The 16,375-nt window shown below is 36.5% G+C and overlaps 2 protein-coding genes and 1 non-coding gene across 4 annotated transcripts in view; 1 reads left to right on the top strand and 2 right to left on the bottom strand.

Moving 5' to 3' along the window:
- LOC146139255 (TOG array regulator of axonemal microtubules protein 1-like) overlaps positions 1–4,403 on the top strand; it is a 31,268-nt gene extending 26,865 nt beyond the window's left edge. For both annotated transcript variants that reach the window (XM_083393017.1, XM_083393016.1), the window contains exons 22-24: positions 345–555; positions 1,060–1,146; positions 2,068–4,403. In XM_083393017.1, the coding sequence (XP_083249143.1) occupies positions 345–555; positions 1,060–1,146; positions 2,068–2,300 (531 nt within the window). In that variant the 3' untranslated portion in view covers positions 2,301–4,403. The remainder of the gene's footprint in view (positions 1–344; positions 556–1,059; positions 1,147–2,067) is intronic.
- On the bottom strand, positions 1,577–1,651 carry Trnaa-ggc (transfer RNA alanine (anticodon GGC)). Its single transcript has one exon. It is a non-coding gene; the product is annotated as a tRNA-Ala (tRNA).
- A 2,171-nt stretch (positions 4,404–6,574) lies between the features above and the next one.
- LOC146139254 (claudin-7-like) lies at positions 6,575–15,684 on the bottom strand. Its single transcript, XM_083391115.1, has 5 exons — positions 15,475–15,684; positions 14,394–14,518; positions 12,821–12,940; positions 9,735–9,899; positions 6,575–7,177 (listed from the first exon to the last, which is right to left on the bottom strand). The coding sequence occupies exons 1-5, from the start codon at positions 15,581–15,583 to the stop codon at positions 7,040–7,042; spliced, it is 657 nt and encodes a 218-aa protein (XP_083247241.1). The 5' UTR covers positions 15,584–15,684; the 3' UTR covers positions 6,575–7,039.
- Positions 15,685–16,375: the final 691 nt, after the last annotated feature.

Below are 16,375 nucleotides of genomic sequence, written 5' to 3'. Positions count from 1 at the left end.
ACATGACTGCTTCAGCACTTTAAAAAGTAACCAAAAACCCAACATATATAAGTGATATGGTTTACGCGCGCAAATTTAGTTAAATCACTCGATTTACATAATAATGTTAAATAAAAACACTAAACTTCAGCCCAAGCCATTTGACTCAATAATTAGATTCAAGTCAAGTGATTGTCTAAAATACCTTAAATCAAGTCATTTAAAAACAGCATTTAAGTCAAGTCATTGATTAAAATCAAAACAACAGTGGCTATGCCTACTTAATATTAAACTAAAAATAGCTACTTTATGAAAAAAACACTAAAATGAAACAACCTCAAACTCAACCAAACTTACCGTCACAGGTAATGGACTGCTTCAGCACTTTACTTACAACCGCCAACATCAAGCTCAACTCAGTAGCCCTTGAAGCCTTACCCCGGCTTATCGAGGTGTTGGGTGAAGGTTTGAAGGACTCCCTCAGCAAACTGGTTCCCGACCTTTTCAAACTCATCCCGTCCAAAGCGAATGGAGACCTCGCGTTAACCGTGGTCGATGTGCTACTCAAGAAAGTCGGTATGTTGAAGGGCTGGAGCTTTTGTTTAAGGGTTTATAGATACATATTTATGCGTATATGTTGCTGTTAAAGTACTAACACCGTTGGTTTTCTTGTCATGTTTTTGCATCGACAATGCAGGATGCAGCACACACTTACATGTTCAACAGCTGTGATCTGGCCCTTTTGAAGTTGTTTAAAAGGTTAAATATTGTAGTGCAGATGACCGGAGGTCGTGAGTTCGAACCTCACCGCAAGCTAGATGTTTTTCTAGCCTGACTTGTATAAATTAAATAGCCTTAACTGGCTGACTCGGTTAGTTTCTTGAAGACCTACGGTGTTTTTGCATCGGATAAAAAAAATTATATCCGGTTTGCTTTCCAAAAGGCTCCCGGTATAATGAGCAACACTAAGTTAAAGTCTCTCTATAGATTAGTGCAAAATTAGTCGTGTAATATTTACTGATTTACGGTATGTTATATTTCAAGGGACATCTTGTAATATTTAGTGTTTTGCTTGTGTAGACTCGATGCTCTTGCTCCAAGCTGTTGGAAACGCGGCACAATATGGACCAACCAAGGCAAGACAAGTGGCAATCGTCAAGTTTAACGGTAAGATGTCACGAAAAACACAAAAATGTATCAAATACATGTAATCTTTGCCAGCTAAAACCTAACGCAGATTTTTTTGCCATTATTATCACCATTACTAAAAACATAGCTTCGTCGAAATTAGTTGCTTTCAAATGGTGTTTGACAAACGTGACATATTGTAAATTCAATATATATCTAAACCTCATCAATAGTTAAACCAAAATTTGAAAAAAGGAACGTACTACCCGAGTCCCGAGTTCGGCACGCACATGCACAGTATCAAATTTCGAAACTGATATGGACGAAAACTGCAAATTGTAAAAGCAGAATAAAATATATGGATGGATATTTTTCAACCATGTATTGTGGTTCACCGAAAAGCCATTGCAGACTCTTCACCGAATCTGTCGAACAAGGATGCAAGCAGAGCAGACTAGAAAAAACAACTAGCCTGCAGTGAGGTTCGAACTCACGACCTCCGGTCAAGCCGGGACCGTCGCTCTACCAACTGAGCTATGCAGGCTCAGAGAGGAACGAGTCGAGAAACAACCATGCGCCAATGCTTGCTCAATCTGTTAGTACAAGCAACTTCTTAATGAAGGGGATCGCCAGTATCATATCGTATTGTGGTTAGATGAATTATATAACACCCCTAGGAGTGGATTGCTGAATATCTACGTTTTTTAACGAAATATTACATTTGGACGAAGTCGGACTCGGTTATTTTTAACTAAGTCCGCAACCCTGCCCCAATATGCTCCTAATCTTAAACTACTTCGCTATACTTCACAAGAAGAGCCTTACTAATTTATTGTACTCTGAAACACAATTCAACAAAAACAGGTGCTTTCCAAAACGGAAAAAAATAAAATCATTCCAAACCTCAAGCGTAATAAGCACTACAAAAATTTCGAACTAAACATCTCCTTATTCCCCCAGAGCTTGTGTCGAACATCGGATCCCGTAAGATGCAGGTTCTGGAGCGCTACGGTCTTCCCGTGCTCTGGAACCTTCTACTCTCGCACAAAGGAGGGAGTGCAATCCAGCTGAAGAGGGAGCTGGAACAGCTAACCGTCACGTTTTACTCCCTACTCGACGAGCGACTCCTTGACCTAGCAGAACTCAAGAACGTGGGACCGATGGTTAAGGAGTTCATCGAGAACTCGTTATAGTTTGTCCCAAGAGTTGGAGATGAGTTATACTGGTTTATGGTTAAAGAAAACAAACGATTTTTACCCGTTTTTTCGGTTTTATTTCTCGGCTTACAACCTTTCTTAAGTAGTGGCCCCCTTCCAAGGGCCCATTTTGCTGACCAACTGGAAAACTGCTTAACAATGGATGTTTTAAAGTCATAATAATGACAAATTGAGTGTGAATGGTTAATATTCGAAATAATATATGCTTATGGCCCCTAAGGACTGCTCCGCAGTTGGGTAACGCTGTTCTAGGTCCCCTAATTATACAATTTCCCTGCTTTAAAGGAAAATGTTGTCCCTCTAAAGCGGCGTTCTCCATTTAATAGGGTTAACGACATTTTTAACACAAAAGTACATTTAACGCTTTAAATGTTTTTTCTGGAGTCTTTTTTTTTTCTGAAAACCTGGTACCATTTTATTTGCGTACCCCAATTTTTTTATATCCTTCTGGAAAGTTTGCAAAGTTTTTAACGTGGTTCATCCCCTTGTTCACGCTCATTTGGCCCCGTTTTAGCTGTTTGGCCTGAGTGGACTGATTTTCTAAAGAAAAATTCTTAGTTCCATTTTTAATTTCTTTTTTTCGTGACACTTCACGGTCACTTTCAAGCGTTGGGTTTTCTATATTTTCGTTATTTGTTTATTAAAAAACGAAACAAAGGTTAAATAAAAGGTAACCTGAAATAATCAACAACTAACAATATGCCCTACAATCAAATCTGGTTGTTTTAATATTTAATACCAACAGACTGGACATAAATCCCTAATGGCGAATGCATGTCAATTTACAAAGGTTGTTTTTTCTTCGAAAAACGAATATTGAAACTTGATATAAATATGGCCCTCAATTAATATCGAATATTATTTATTTTATGTTTTTGCGCGAACGTCTATTCCTTTATTCTGGTAGTTTGTCTTACGTTTGTGTGAATTTTGTGGCGTCAAAACCTCCGTAAATATTGTCGTGGATTCTATAAAAATGACCCGTGGGCAAATTTTTTTTTCAAGGTTTTTTTTCCCTGTAAATCGATTAGCGTCTACCAAACAAAAATCTCTGTGAGAATTATCGTGTTAAAAACACCCCTTCTGTGGATTAAACTCTGCACATTACCAGCCTTTTCTTCAAAGTGTTATCCTATTGCCCATGGGCAGGCCATCTTTTCCTAGTCGCGGGCCAAAACCAACCTCGGAAAGGTCTCTGCTGGCCTTAACAAATTTTAACTGACAATTGTGCATTCAGATCAATGAGTTGGCGAAACTTCTATTGTTGTTATATCCAATCCATAGTAGACATTACACCTTGAGGCTGGACAATTTTCGTATTTACCTAGTTGAAATCGCCAAAAATAGTAGAAATGGCCTCTTACTCATTTCGTAAAGGAGATAGCGGGCCGGATGATATTAATTAGCTGGCCCGGTTTGGCCCGCGTTCTGTAAGTTGCCCACCCCTGCTTTTAATATAGATCGAAAAAATATATAGGCGATAAATACTCGTACAGTGTACAAATCCCTATTAATTATTACACTGTTGCGGCGTGTATGTAAAAAGAAAGGAAAGAAATCGGATTATTTCTTTGTTTAAAATTTTCTAGCTTTCGTTTTTTGCTTATTTTTTGCGCTTGTCCTAATTTACCGCAAAAACACATTTTCTGAAAGCGGACCTTTTTGCAGTGACAAGTTTAAACGGTTCTAACTCTAAGCTTATTTACACTCGATTTTTCATTGTGAAGAGCTCTTAGTGTTAAGGGACCACGCTTGTGTATTGTGATATCTGTTTTTTTATAGTTGTAAGCATTTTATTTTCCCATTTCTTTACCCAGGGTTGCCGGCCGTAAAGTCTTTGAACCTTAAAAATTATTTGAGTGTCTTTGGATTGATTTGTGTATTAAAACGTCTTAAAAAAATCCCTATGTTTTCTAAGTCTTTGAATTGTCTTGTATTATTTTATGTTCAGCTCCAAGTTATTGTGTTAATTAGGAGCGAATACCAATAACAACCTCTAACTATTTATCATTGTATTGACCAGAGCATTTTAGTGTTTTCTTTTTCAAACTATATGAAAAAAAACGTCGAACGATCCAACATAAGGTTCTTTCAAAAGCTATAAATTTTCTTTGAATGTCTGTGAATTTTTCTTTCATTAAACTGTGTGGCAACCCTGCGTCATGGCTCGATAAGCGTATTTCAACGATTCCATTACTGTAGTTGTTTGTGATTTTTACAATGGACACACACAGACCTGTTTCTTTTTGTAACAAGCTTCGTGGATATATCTACAATCTGTTATAAGGCTTGCAAACTTTTTCCGTTGTAGGGTATCAATATAAATTCCTAATCTTTTGCTTAAAATGCTTTTATTTACAACTGAAAATATACTTGCAATCAGCTATTGGACCAAAAATTTAATCCAAACGTAACCAAAAAATACCTTATTCTTTTTGAGTTTTTTTAAATGTTGAAACTACCTGCATTCCTTCCCTTGTACACTCCAGCTCCTAACAGTTCTCGGTAAAAGTTTCCCGTGTTATTTTTCTATCTTTTTTGCTTGTATTCGTGTAACATATCTCTATAAAAAGCGCCCGTTTAGCTCCTTGTTCTTTTTTAGATTTCTATTTTTTCGATTGAATCTTTTCTACTTTTCCTATAGTTTCCCATAGAAGAGCGGGCACTAGTTCTAGCAGACCGCTTTTAAAGAGTATTTTCCGGCGTTTTCAAGTATTTCCTGGTCACTTGTCAGTTCGCAGTTGTTCTGACAGACTTCTAGATGCTCTTGTGTTTTCTCCGTGACCTTTTTTGCACTGTGTCTCCCCCGAGTTTGCGTTTTTTGTCGTAAATACTAGATTAAAAGGTTTATAAGTTTAACTGGCGTGCTCTTTGCCGACTGAGCGATGGCAGGTTAATTTCTAAGCAAGTCATTTTGCTCCACTGAGGTAAGTTACGAATTTAGGCTATATAAACTTTTGTAAATAAGTCCGACATTAAACTTTGATTTAAGCCTATGTTCTGGCTAAGTCCGATGTACCATCGTGGACATTATTTGAACGATTATTTTGTTAACAAATTGTAACCCTTTGTTTGAAAAGCTACCAATGTTGTAATGACTTAAATCATTGACTCGACTTAAGTCACTGTTTTTAAATGACTTGACTTCAGTCTTTCGGACAAATGACTTAAATTTAAATGTTTTTATCCATAATTTTTTTTCTTAATTGGGCTAGTTATCCTAGGTTTTGCACATAAAACAGTTTGCTTGCTATATGTTGCGTTGTTCGTATTTTTTAGTTCAGTTAGTGCTAATAACATATGAATTTTCTATTAGTTCAACGCAGGGTGGATCAACTTCTTTTCATCGTTGGCCAAAAACAAGGTCTATTTTATCTTGCGGGCCAATGTTTTTATATTGCGATTCTTAGGCTTATTGCTGGCAAATTATACATAGTCTATGGCATATATACTAACTTTATGGAATGTATACCTTTGTTCAATTGCGGCAGTTATGAACTAATTTCAACACCAAAAAATTAAAAAACAAAAATTGAAGTGATATTGCCAATTTGAACTAAAGCTGACTATCAGTTCGCGGGCCCAAAAAGCTGAACTCGCGGGCCTGCAGTTGGACCACGCTGACTTAACGTTTGATTTTATGGCTTGGAGTTGACTTGTTCTAATTATGACTTGACTTGGGAAACTGATGACTTGGACTTAATTTATTTTCAAATGAATACAAGCTACTAAAATATTACAGGGAGCTCCGGTAAAAATTACATTTGGGGCTGATGTTATTTAAGACTTTCCTAGTAATTTGTATGTCCAAAATATAGGCTTTTTATAACAATTATTAAACTACGTTGGCTGGGCCAAGTAAAAAAGATCAAAGATTCCTTCCGGGTCCGACAAACCGTATTTGCTATTATTTCGTTTTCGGCTGGGAATTATTTCGCTTTTAGGCCTATGTCGAAATTATGTTACCTTAATCAGCAATAGGCTGCCAACAAGAGACGCTTTTACAGAAAACCGATTTATTAGGAGGGCGACGATATTCACAAAAATTTAAGTTCTCCGTTACAAAAACTTGACAGGACTGCAAAAGCGCCGAAGAGCGTAATGCTTCAGGGAAATTTTCATTGATTGTTATCAGGAAAAAACGAGCAAACAGCAACGCAATTTAAAAGTAGGTAGGAGCATTGACATCAGTCGACCGCGTTCGGTTTACTACATGGTACAATCACAGCAACCCTTTGTACAAAAAAACAAGAATAGACGACTGGAAATTCACGAAAGCAGGACAAAATGCAAGCTGAATGTTTTTCTGGTTGGTAACTTAAAAGCACAAAATAAAACGTTGCTAAATTGATAGAAGTTAAGCTCGACGTTAAGACTTAATCTGTAAGTTAGGTGACACTGTTAAACGCTAATTATATAACAACAGCCACGTTTAATCAAGTAAAAACAAAACATGTAAGAACACAAATTAAACAAACGAAATTTCGTTGTTTTACCTAAACAAGGCTGTAAAAAGATAATTAAAGTTACAATTATTTGCCAAATAACGGTGCCGCCTAACTTACAACATTTAACAAGGCAAATACGGCTTGAAAGTAAGATTCATTTTACAGTTAAGAGTACAGAAATTGACTTGAAGTGATAATTTTTCGTGTGCAACATGACCCGTGTGTAGGTGCTAATAGTAGTTGGTGTGCCTTTTGTATGTTGTTCACTCAGATGTATTCGGCCGAGGAATGCTTGGGCTTGGGAGGGTTGTAGGCGTAATGACCACGACCAGAATCATCGTCGTCAACATTCCATGATGAGCAGCATTGAACCAAGCCGCCGATAATACTCAGAACCATTGAAACCTGAACAAGTAAACCAATAAACTGAGTAAAATGTTGGTCAATTCAACAATTCTCGTATTTTTAATGATGTTAACGCCATAGAAAGCTTAAAAAATAAGAAAAAAAATAAATGTTGTTCAAATAAATAATTTTTAAATGATGCTTACCGCCATAGAAACCTTGACAACCAAATAAATACAATAAATAAATGTAGGTTCAGGTACGCCAGTTAATTTTCAGTACCATTAAAGAGTAAACACAAAATAAATGTTGGAAAAAAAACGATAGGTTTTTTTCGGGTATTAAACTAAACACTATAGAAAGCTAAATAATTAGGAAATTAAAGCAAGAAAGTAATGTAGGGTTCAGGTGTTTTTTGGGTATTTTTATTTTGGCATGATGAGCAAATTAACTCAATGACCACGGGTGTATTAATTGAAAACAATAAAGTCTTGACGTAAAAGTATAGACCACAAGTTGCAAATAAAACGTCGATGAAAATTAAAAAAGATTAATTAAAATTTATCCAATCAATTTTTATTCGCTAGAGCTAGAAAGTCCTAACTAAGTTATTTTTTTTTGCAGAAAACTGTGTAAATTTGTGTTGGTTTAGTTAAAGGTCTACGAACAATGTGATTAGGGTCGTCAAAAAAAAAAAAAAGTAAGATGCTTAAAATCTTAAGTTATCCAGAAACTTGCATTCACAAGTAAAAAATGGCTTAAAACTATGTAAAGTGACTAATGAAAGTTATGCTGAAAGGTAACAAGACCTAACCGAAAACTGGTTTTACACTCTACATTCCAACAAGCTGCGTTGAATAGGTGCTGGTATGCAGACAAGCAAAACTAAACGCATTCAAGTGAAATCCAACCTTGTAACTTAACCCTTACAGCCGCCAACCTTTATAAAAGTCTTTATAAGCCGTGAACATTGTGGTTGTCCAACCTACTGCTAGATCAGGGGTTCTCAAACTTTTTATATAGCGACCCCTAAAATATTTTTTTTGACGTCGTGTGGACCACGATATGTAAAAATTGTCAAAAAATGACGTCATAAACTGACGTTACAATACAAATAAACTTCATGAATCTGTAGATTTCGGTCTAAAAAATGTGAAAGTATAATGGAGTCTAAATACAGTCAGTACAAAACCATTTTGGTTGTAATTAAACTGCTTTCTTTGAAAAAATGATTACTTTTTAAATATACACAAATATTTCAATTAGGCCTTCATGGACCCCCTAAAACTAATTTACGCACCTCCAAGGGGTTCATGGACCCCAGTTTAAGAACCCCTGTGCTAGAGGTGATATGCTATTTTTTTCGTTTGCTTTTCAAGTATACGATTTGATGTTAAAAGTTAGAGTAAGCCCCGCTTTTTTTCACTACACCAAATCAATAGGTTTCATCACCGACTATCAATAGTTTTTATCACCGTCGTAATCGGGTGAGCAGTTTTAACTCACCCGGAACAAGTTTGAGGTTCTTTGGTAATTTAATATGCGCGCATAACGTGGGAAATAAGAACTTCACCACCGGCATGGCCGATAAAACAAGTTTTAGAGAATGCCAAACATGATAACTCAATTCACGAACCCTTAAATAAGTATACCCGATCCAAAAGGCGCTCTCACTGTTAAAGTTCTATCAGAGCTAGTCTGGAACCTTTTAACCTTAGGCATATTAGGTTCAATCCTGATTTCTGTTATGGTTTCCCGTTCAACAAAGACGTAATTAAATTACGTCACATTTCTGACTGTCGACAAATCCGCGAAGTATCGGCTTTTAATGACGTATGTATACGCAATACTGAATTACGAATTAGAGTCCACTGGACCGATGAAAAGATTTAGACATAATGACACGCCTTTGTCTCGTCACATAGCTTATGAAGAAAATATGCCAAGTTTAATAAAAATACCAAACTTTGAATTTGATTATTTTGGTTCAAAAAATTGATATGGTTTAAAAAACGTTCAAAAATACAAAAAAATCAAAGTGGTTTAAATATACAAAAAGTTAATAAAATTTTTGTTTTTGTGGGACTGAGTGTAAAAGTTACCCAAACTATAAAAAACTAACTCACAATGGCGAGCCGTCTGTGGAAACAGATAAAGACAAAAGTCTGTTAATTTCATATTTATAAACACCATGTCAAACAACTTTAACCGCCTATGTAAATCCCTTATTCGGACTTTAAAAGAAAAATCGTTTGCTCGCCATTTTCTTTAAACCGAAGACAGTTTAGAATTGATCAACTTTAAAGGCTTTAAAATTTAAGACCTTTTTAGAAGATCACATCATCTTTTAATCCAGCCCCGTTGTAAAGTTTAACCTAAAATATAAATTAAATCTCGCGGTTTTAGGCTCACAACTAGCCATTCAATGAAAGATGCACACACAAATGTGTTCAACAACTGTGATCTAGCCTTTCTGAAGCTGCTTTTTTAACTGTAGACATTTTTGACTTGATCAACTTTAAAGACTCCTCTGAGATTCAAAGATTCGTCCAATCTTTTAATCCAGCCCCGTTGGAAATTTTAACCTAAAATATGTGAATTTAATCTCGGGACTCACCCATCCAAGGAAGAGTGCCTCCCCGTAGACGTATTTTGTGGCGGCCAGAGTGGATCCAAGGAGGACCTGGTTCTGATATTCCCGGAGGATGTTGGATGCGAACCAGGACACGGCGATCCCGATAGCGATTCCTCCGATCATGTTCAGGATCGCGGAAACGATCACCTGGAGGACAGAAGAAGATGAGGATAAGTGATGTCGGGATCAGGTTTTTAGCCATATACATCTTTAAACAAACTATTACATTCATTACACAATTAGTGATACTGGATCACGTTTTTAGCTAAAATGAAATTCACACTTTTATTTTACTTTATGTTGTGTTCAAATTTTGTTGGGCTTTCGAGGCTGCCAATATTTACGTTTGTTTGCCTTTTCGTTATGCTAAGTATTAACTAATATGACGGACCAGGTTTTATTATGCATTTCTCTTTAAGGCAAATGAAACATTCGTTACACACGTAGCTTAGTCGGGATATGGTTGTTCCCAGATTGTCCAGGTCGTGGGTTCGAATCTCACCTGAGCCTAGATTTACAAACAAGTTGGAGTAGGTAGCAATGCTATGGATGTTTTCGCTCCCCACTGAGCCTGCGTTAGTTCACTTGGTCAAGTAATGGTCCCGGGACGGCCGAGGTCGTGAGTTCGAACCTCACTTGGGACTATTGTTTTTTAGGCCTCGACATACCTTCACAATAATCTAATTGGAAAGATGGTGGAGGCCAATGATTTCAATAATCGCGATTAAGCTTAACATTTTTGGGTTGGGGAAGCTTCGACGCAACTTTTATCGCCAAATTTATTTGTGCGAAAGTTACCCTGCGACACGTTTTAACTATTTACAAATTGAAAAAAATAAATAAACGAAAAAAATATTTTTGATTCGGTAACCTTGGAAAAGCTAGATTATGATAAAATCGAATTCGTTGACGAATTGATACAAAATCGTTAGCACTCGGAATCGCTTGACCTAATTTACAAGCACTCTAAACAAAACACGCAATCAAAATTTCACCCGTTTAAAGAACTATACTGTGCGCCTATAGGTTTCATCAGGGATGGCATCTATTCGAATCCCTAAAAACACAAGAGGGCGAATTTGTCTGTGACAATGTTAAACCATGGCCCCCCAATAATAAACCGCACGGCTCTTGTTTTCTTTCGGGCTTTTGTGATCAAGCGAAAACATTCCGATTCTATCCGCCGTCACACTCGACTGCTTTCAACGTAAATCGATCAGACGAACTGACATTTAGGTCGTTCTAGTTTAGGAACAGAATTGTAGAAAAACTGTGCAATTGCACTCAAAGTAATCCTAATAAAAAAGAAAAAGGGCGAAGTATAGGCTTAAACTGACCCTAAATTATTTTGCAAACGTAAATCATTAAAGGAATAGATGACCTTGAGAACGTTAAATTACTTTATATACAGGTATTTTTAAATATATAATACTTTGAAAATTACGATAATTAGCGCCTAATACGTATTTACCAACCCAAGCGTAAAACCCAAACAAACATCGAAACAGGAAAAGCCCACAACGAAATTATCCAAACCCATGACTCCGAAAAAATGACGTCATAAAAGTTCGGGGTAATTCGGGGTAACCCAAAACCCCCGAAAAAAACACTTCTCAGTACCCAAGTCACACAGGGATGTCGTAACAGCCAGACCGCACCTTTCATAAGGGTAAGCCAACACAATTACGTAGAGACCCATTCTATTCCTGTGTACGGTCGCCTTTAGTCTGTGTTGGACGCTCCTTATAAGGCGTTAGGTGCGACTACGCTGTCTGGGATTTGCGTGGGCGAGAGAGGGCGAATTCTATTCTGGGGAAACTGGGTCTCGTGACAAATAACATTGCGACTTGCGTGGGTCGCAATATTGAAATTTTGTCAACACCTGAATGAATGTTATATTTCCTCTTATCCGTGTTTCTATATTAGTTCTTGGTTCTTGAAATCGTTAAAACAACTTCGCATAGGAATGTCAGATACTGGTCATTTTCTTCCGATTCCAATACCCGATATTTTAGAAAAAAATATCGCGATTCGATACCAAATGACGTCATCACTATTCTCAAACAAGCGTAATGGAGGAAATTGAAACTTTCAGCGCAGGAAAACTAAATCGTTGAATACTATTGGGACTTGTGTGCGGGTTGAATATTGGAGTTTTGTCAACACCTAAATTAATGTTATACTTCCTTTCATCCGTAATAGTTTTTTTTTCTGAAAATCGTCTTTTATTTTATTTCTGGAATCGTCTTTAGGGACTTTTGTTAATACTCATATTATTTCGATACCGATAAACGATATTTTACACAAAAAGTACCGCTATCCGATACTAAATGACGTCATAACTATGGACAAACAAGCAAGGGTGAAAATTGAAGCTTTCATCGCAGGAAAATTAAATCGCTCAATTGGCACTTGGCTGGGTTTTGAACTAGCAGCTTTGTCAACACTTGAACAAACGTTGTATTTCCTCTTTACCGTGCTTTTTTATTAAATTTCGTTCCTGGAATCGTTACATCAATTGAATACAAGTGTAGTGAAATTTTGAAGAATTCATTTTGGGGACGATTTCATTCCTCGTATGCTTTTCACAGCCAACCCGCCGGATAAAGCCCATGGTTTAATACCATTTTGTCTAATTCAACAAACGTTCTACTTCCCTTATGACAACATTTTGATTGGTTCGACCTTTTTGGCTTTAAATTGATTTTCGATTTAAATCCCCAAAAAGCTTACAAAATGTATCTACGTGAAATTATTATTCTGTTGCGTGAGCTACAATGGGATTAATATATTTCAAAATTTGTCCATAAAACAAGAAACTTATGAAACCTGAGGTCATCGATTGAGGTACCTGAAATCTTACTTTAAATAAAAATTTAGGAAGTAACAGGATAGCCTGGTAAAGAAGGGATATGGCCTGGTAAAAATTAATCTTTCTTGTAAAAATATATATGTATTTTTTTTATTCTTTAACACCGGGGTCGTTCCGGACTCCTTCACCACTGGTGTTAACCGACCCCCCAAAAAGCTGAAGAACCACGATAAAGTTAAAAAATTCAAGTGCTCACCATACGGGACTTAAGCTTGGGGTTGTCAGTGGAAACGTTGGTGCAGTTGAGTCCCATGATGCAAAGGATGGCCCCGAAGAATCCAACGGCCATGCTCAGACAGGTGAGGGCACGGGCGGCCTGGAAACATAAACCAGAGTGAATTGTTAGGATAAAGTTTGCTTCTTAAGCCATGTACCGGTATGTTTAAATAAGTACATAACTTCCTTATATTTACAATTAGATTTGAAAAAAAAAGGTTTCTGAAATTTGTTTCCAGTCTTAGCCCTAAAGGCACGGACAGCCTAGGCTCAAGTAAACCAGCGCAATTTTAGGTCACAGTTTGTTATTTTTAGCATTGCAAGTTCAAAAGATTATATAACGAAAAGAGAGTTTCTAACGTTTGCATTACAGAGGATAATGGAGGGTCATTTCGAAATATAACAACTTTATACTATAAATTAGTTTTCAGTGCAAGTCATTTAAAGGGTTCAGGCCAAACGAGGATGACGAAAGGTTCATTTTAAGAAACAATCGGTTAAAATACGTCAAAAAGGTCACCTGACTCCAGACTCCATGTAAAAAATAAACATTGGAAAACTAACAGGCAAGTCTGGGCTTTAGCATTCATTCGCTTAGCGTCCTGTAGAAAAATGTTGTAACAAGATTACCAAGGCCGCTAGTTCGTCCTTGAAAAGGTAAGCCATTTACCTTTTGTTACATCTTTCCACGGCGTTCCTTTTCAAAAGGAAAACGTTCGTGAACAAGCTTTAGTCTGGCTGACGAGCTGGCCAGCTAACATAGCCATTTCAATACCGGCTCCCTTTTTGAACCAGTTTTACTGACTTAATTTAGTGCTAATTTGAATAAAGTATAAAACTGGTGTGTTCAAAACAGCTGTTAAAACTGAATTAGAAAACAAATGGCGCTAAATCATTGCTAAAAACGTAGAAAAAGCTGCTGGTAATAAAGAGCCGGGACCCTTTTAAAAGGCCTTGAAAACTGGTCGAATTTAACTCGAACAATAGGAAGCTACGGGAAGCTTACTACAATAGTTTGGCGGTTTTCTGGGAAGCGTCCTAATGGCCATTAAGCCCTCTACTTTAGTGTTGGGCAAGCAAAAGCTCGACATCAGTGGAGTTGTTCGGTGAAACACACAACCAAACCATAGATTTAACCATGGCAGTAAATTGCCTAAAAAGTATAATTTTTGCTTTTTTTATTGTTAAAAGTGTGGTCTTGGGTCATTTTTTTTTTGAACTAGAATTACGTTTATTACGTTTAGTTGTTTACAATAGATTAAGTTTAAGACCGAAAATGCCGTTGAACAAACAAGCATTTTTGATCAAATGTGGTAGGTCTTGGCTCGCATGAAAGCAAAGATTTGTTTAAAAGCGTGTTTCGTTGTATGAAAAGTTAAATTTCTCCTCGTCCTTTTGCGGTCTATGCTAATGGCAATAGCATTAGCATGGCAACCCTGCTTATAGGAATGTCGTACACTTGTGCGTAAACACAATAGCGACCAAAGGGTGGAACACAAGGCAAACCGTGTCCACAGGGGCACAATAAGATCTTTGGGGTGATAGCCACATACCTGCAAAGAGACGGGGAGGCCGAGAAAGAAGGAGTCGTAAGAATCACAAGCATAGATTCCTGTGGTCTGATGTGTGCAGGCCGACCACAAGCCCGTCGTCCGATACACTGACTCAATAACCTCGCCTGAAAAGTTGCAATAAAACCGATTAATGTGTTAGTAAAGTAGGCTACTTATTTCACGCATCGAGATTAGAGATGTACCATAATATCAGATCGGAGCTGATACCCCAGTGTGTTTTTTAAGGTGTTTTGGGAGACAAAAACGGTCCCCCAAATTTCTCCAGCGGTTTCCAAAATTTTGGACTTGCAACTTTTTGGTATTTAATTGAAACACTTGCGGTCTCTTAAAACTACTTAGCGGTCACCCAAACCAAACCTTAAAAAAAACCCTGTTATACCCAATCACAAGATACAATAGGGGTGTATGTAGGAATATTCGATAATATCGGATCGGAACCGTGTTAAGTGGTAGTATCGGTACTCGACCGATACTAAATTAATAGAGGAGTTTAGACAATGGTTTTCTATCCAAATTTCATCTACTTAGCTTCTTTCGGTATCGAAATGACGTCATTTGATATTGGATTGGGTCGCTGAACTTCTCTCCCAAACTTATCGTTATCTATGTCGCAATAAAGTTTCAAGTACCGGACATTTCTAATCAAGATTATTAAAAGGACTAAAACGGCTTATACTGGTTTACAGTACCCCAATATACCAAGGAGGTTATTTTGTTCATTTACGCAGTCTTTTTTGGCGTTGTACAGGTACCAGCGTATTCTACAAAACACATCCCTTGTAAACCATAATGTATTGATTTGACTCAATGTTAAATACTACGGATAAAATATACGCGTGAAAAGTTAGTTTTTGTTTAACCATGTTCAATTTTGATGCGAACGAACGAAAGTTCTTTCGAAGAGTTTCGGTCTTTTTAGTCTATTTTAGATCAAAACTATTTTTATTATTTTGAAAAATATATAAGTTTTATTAATGGAATGCGCTTCCAACGAAAAATTGTGCGATATATTGATAACGTTCACAAGAGGATAAATTGGGGGAACAAAACACTTTTGTACCTTGCTGGTCGCTCTTTCTCCAACTTGGAATGGCGCATGTCACGATGGACAAGATCCAGCCCAACAGGGCAGTAACGAAACCACAAACTTGTAAAGCTCCGTTCACCATTTTCTTGATTTTTTTACTTTTTACTGACTTATTTTATAACAGATTTTAATAAAGCTTTTATTATAAACGGTCTAATCAAAATAAAAAATATACCTTAATTTTATAAATAAAACCTTTACACAGCTCGCAAACAGTGATGGAGTATGAATTTAAAACCAAAATACCTGTAATAAAATAAAAAAAACACCAAAAAATTATAAAAATTTCAAAACGAATTAATCTACCTAAATTAAATTTTTCATTGTTTTAGTATCGCTGCTAACATACTTCAACAAATTCTGACTTAAAATCACTACAAATCAATACAAGTCTTATCAAGAGTTGTTCGCTGTTATAAAAACAGCGCAAAATCAACCATCGCCCAACGACCCCACCGAAACCTAGAGGCGAAAAAAAAACTGTACAGCGAAACAGCGACAAAGAATGAGTTTTTAACTTAAAGCGTGTATTCAAAACTAAAATACAAGCAATAAAATTAAAAAAAACTTTAAAAAAATACCTAAATATACTGTTGCCGCCAAAAAAATTCTTCAAAAATTCTTCTGCTTAAATTAAACATTTTTTCAACAATGTTTCGCTATCACTGCTGACTTATTTCGAATATTCGAACAAATCTTGACTCAAAATCACTCCAAATCCACAAATTTCGTGACAAGAGTTTGTCGCCTTTAAAACCAGTATAATCAAAATCTAAAAAAAATAAATTATCTTATTACAAAAATTAAAAAATATTTTTACACTGTTTGAAAACCATCGTTAAATCGTTTTAAAAATTGCAACATATTCGGACAG

This window comes from Ascidiella aspersa, chromosome 6, assembly GCF_963924565.1.
Source record: "Ascidiella aspersa chromosome 6, kaAscAspe10.2, whole genome shotgun sequence".
NCBI classification, from domain to species: Eukaryota; Metazoa; Chordata; class Ascidiacea; order Phlebobranchia; family Ascidiidae; genus Ascidiella; species Ascidiella aspersa.
The sequence above is the reverse complement of the archived record's forward strand: the minus strand, read 5'-3'. Positions and strand labels throughout refer to the sequence as shown.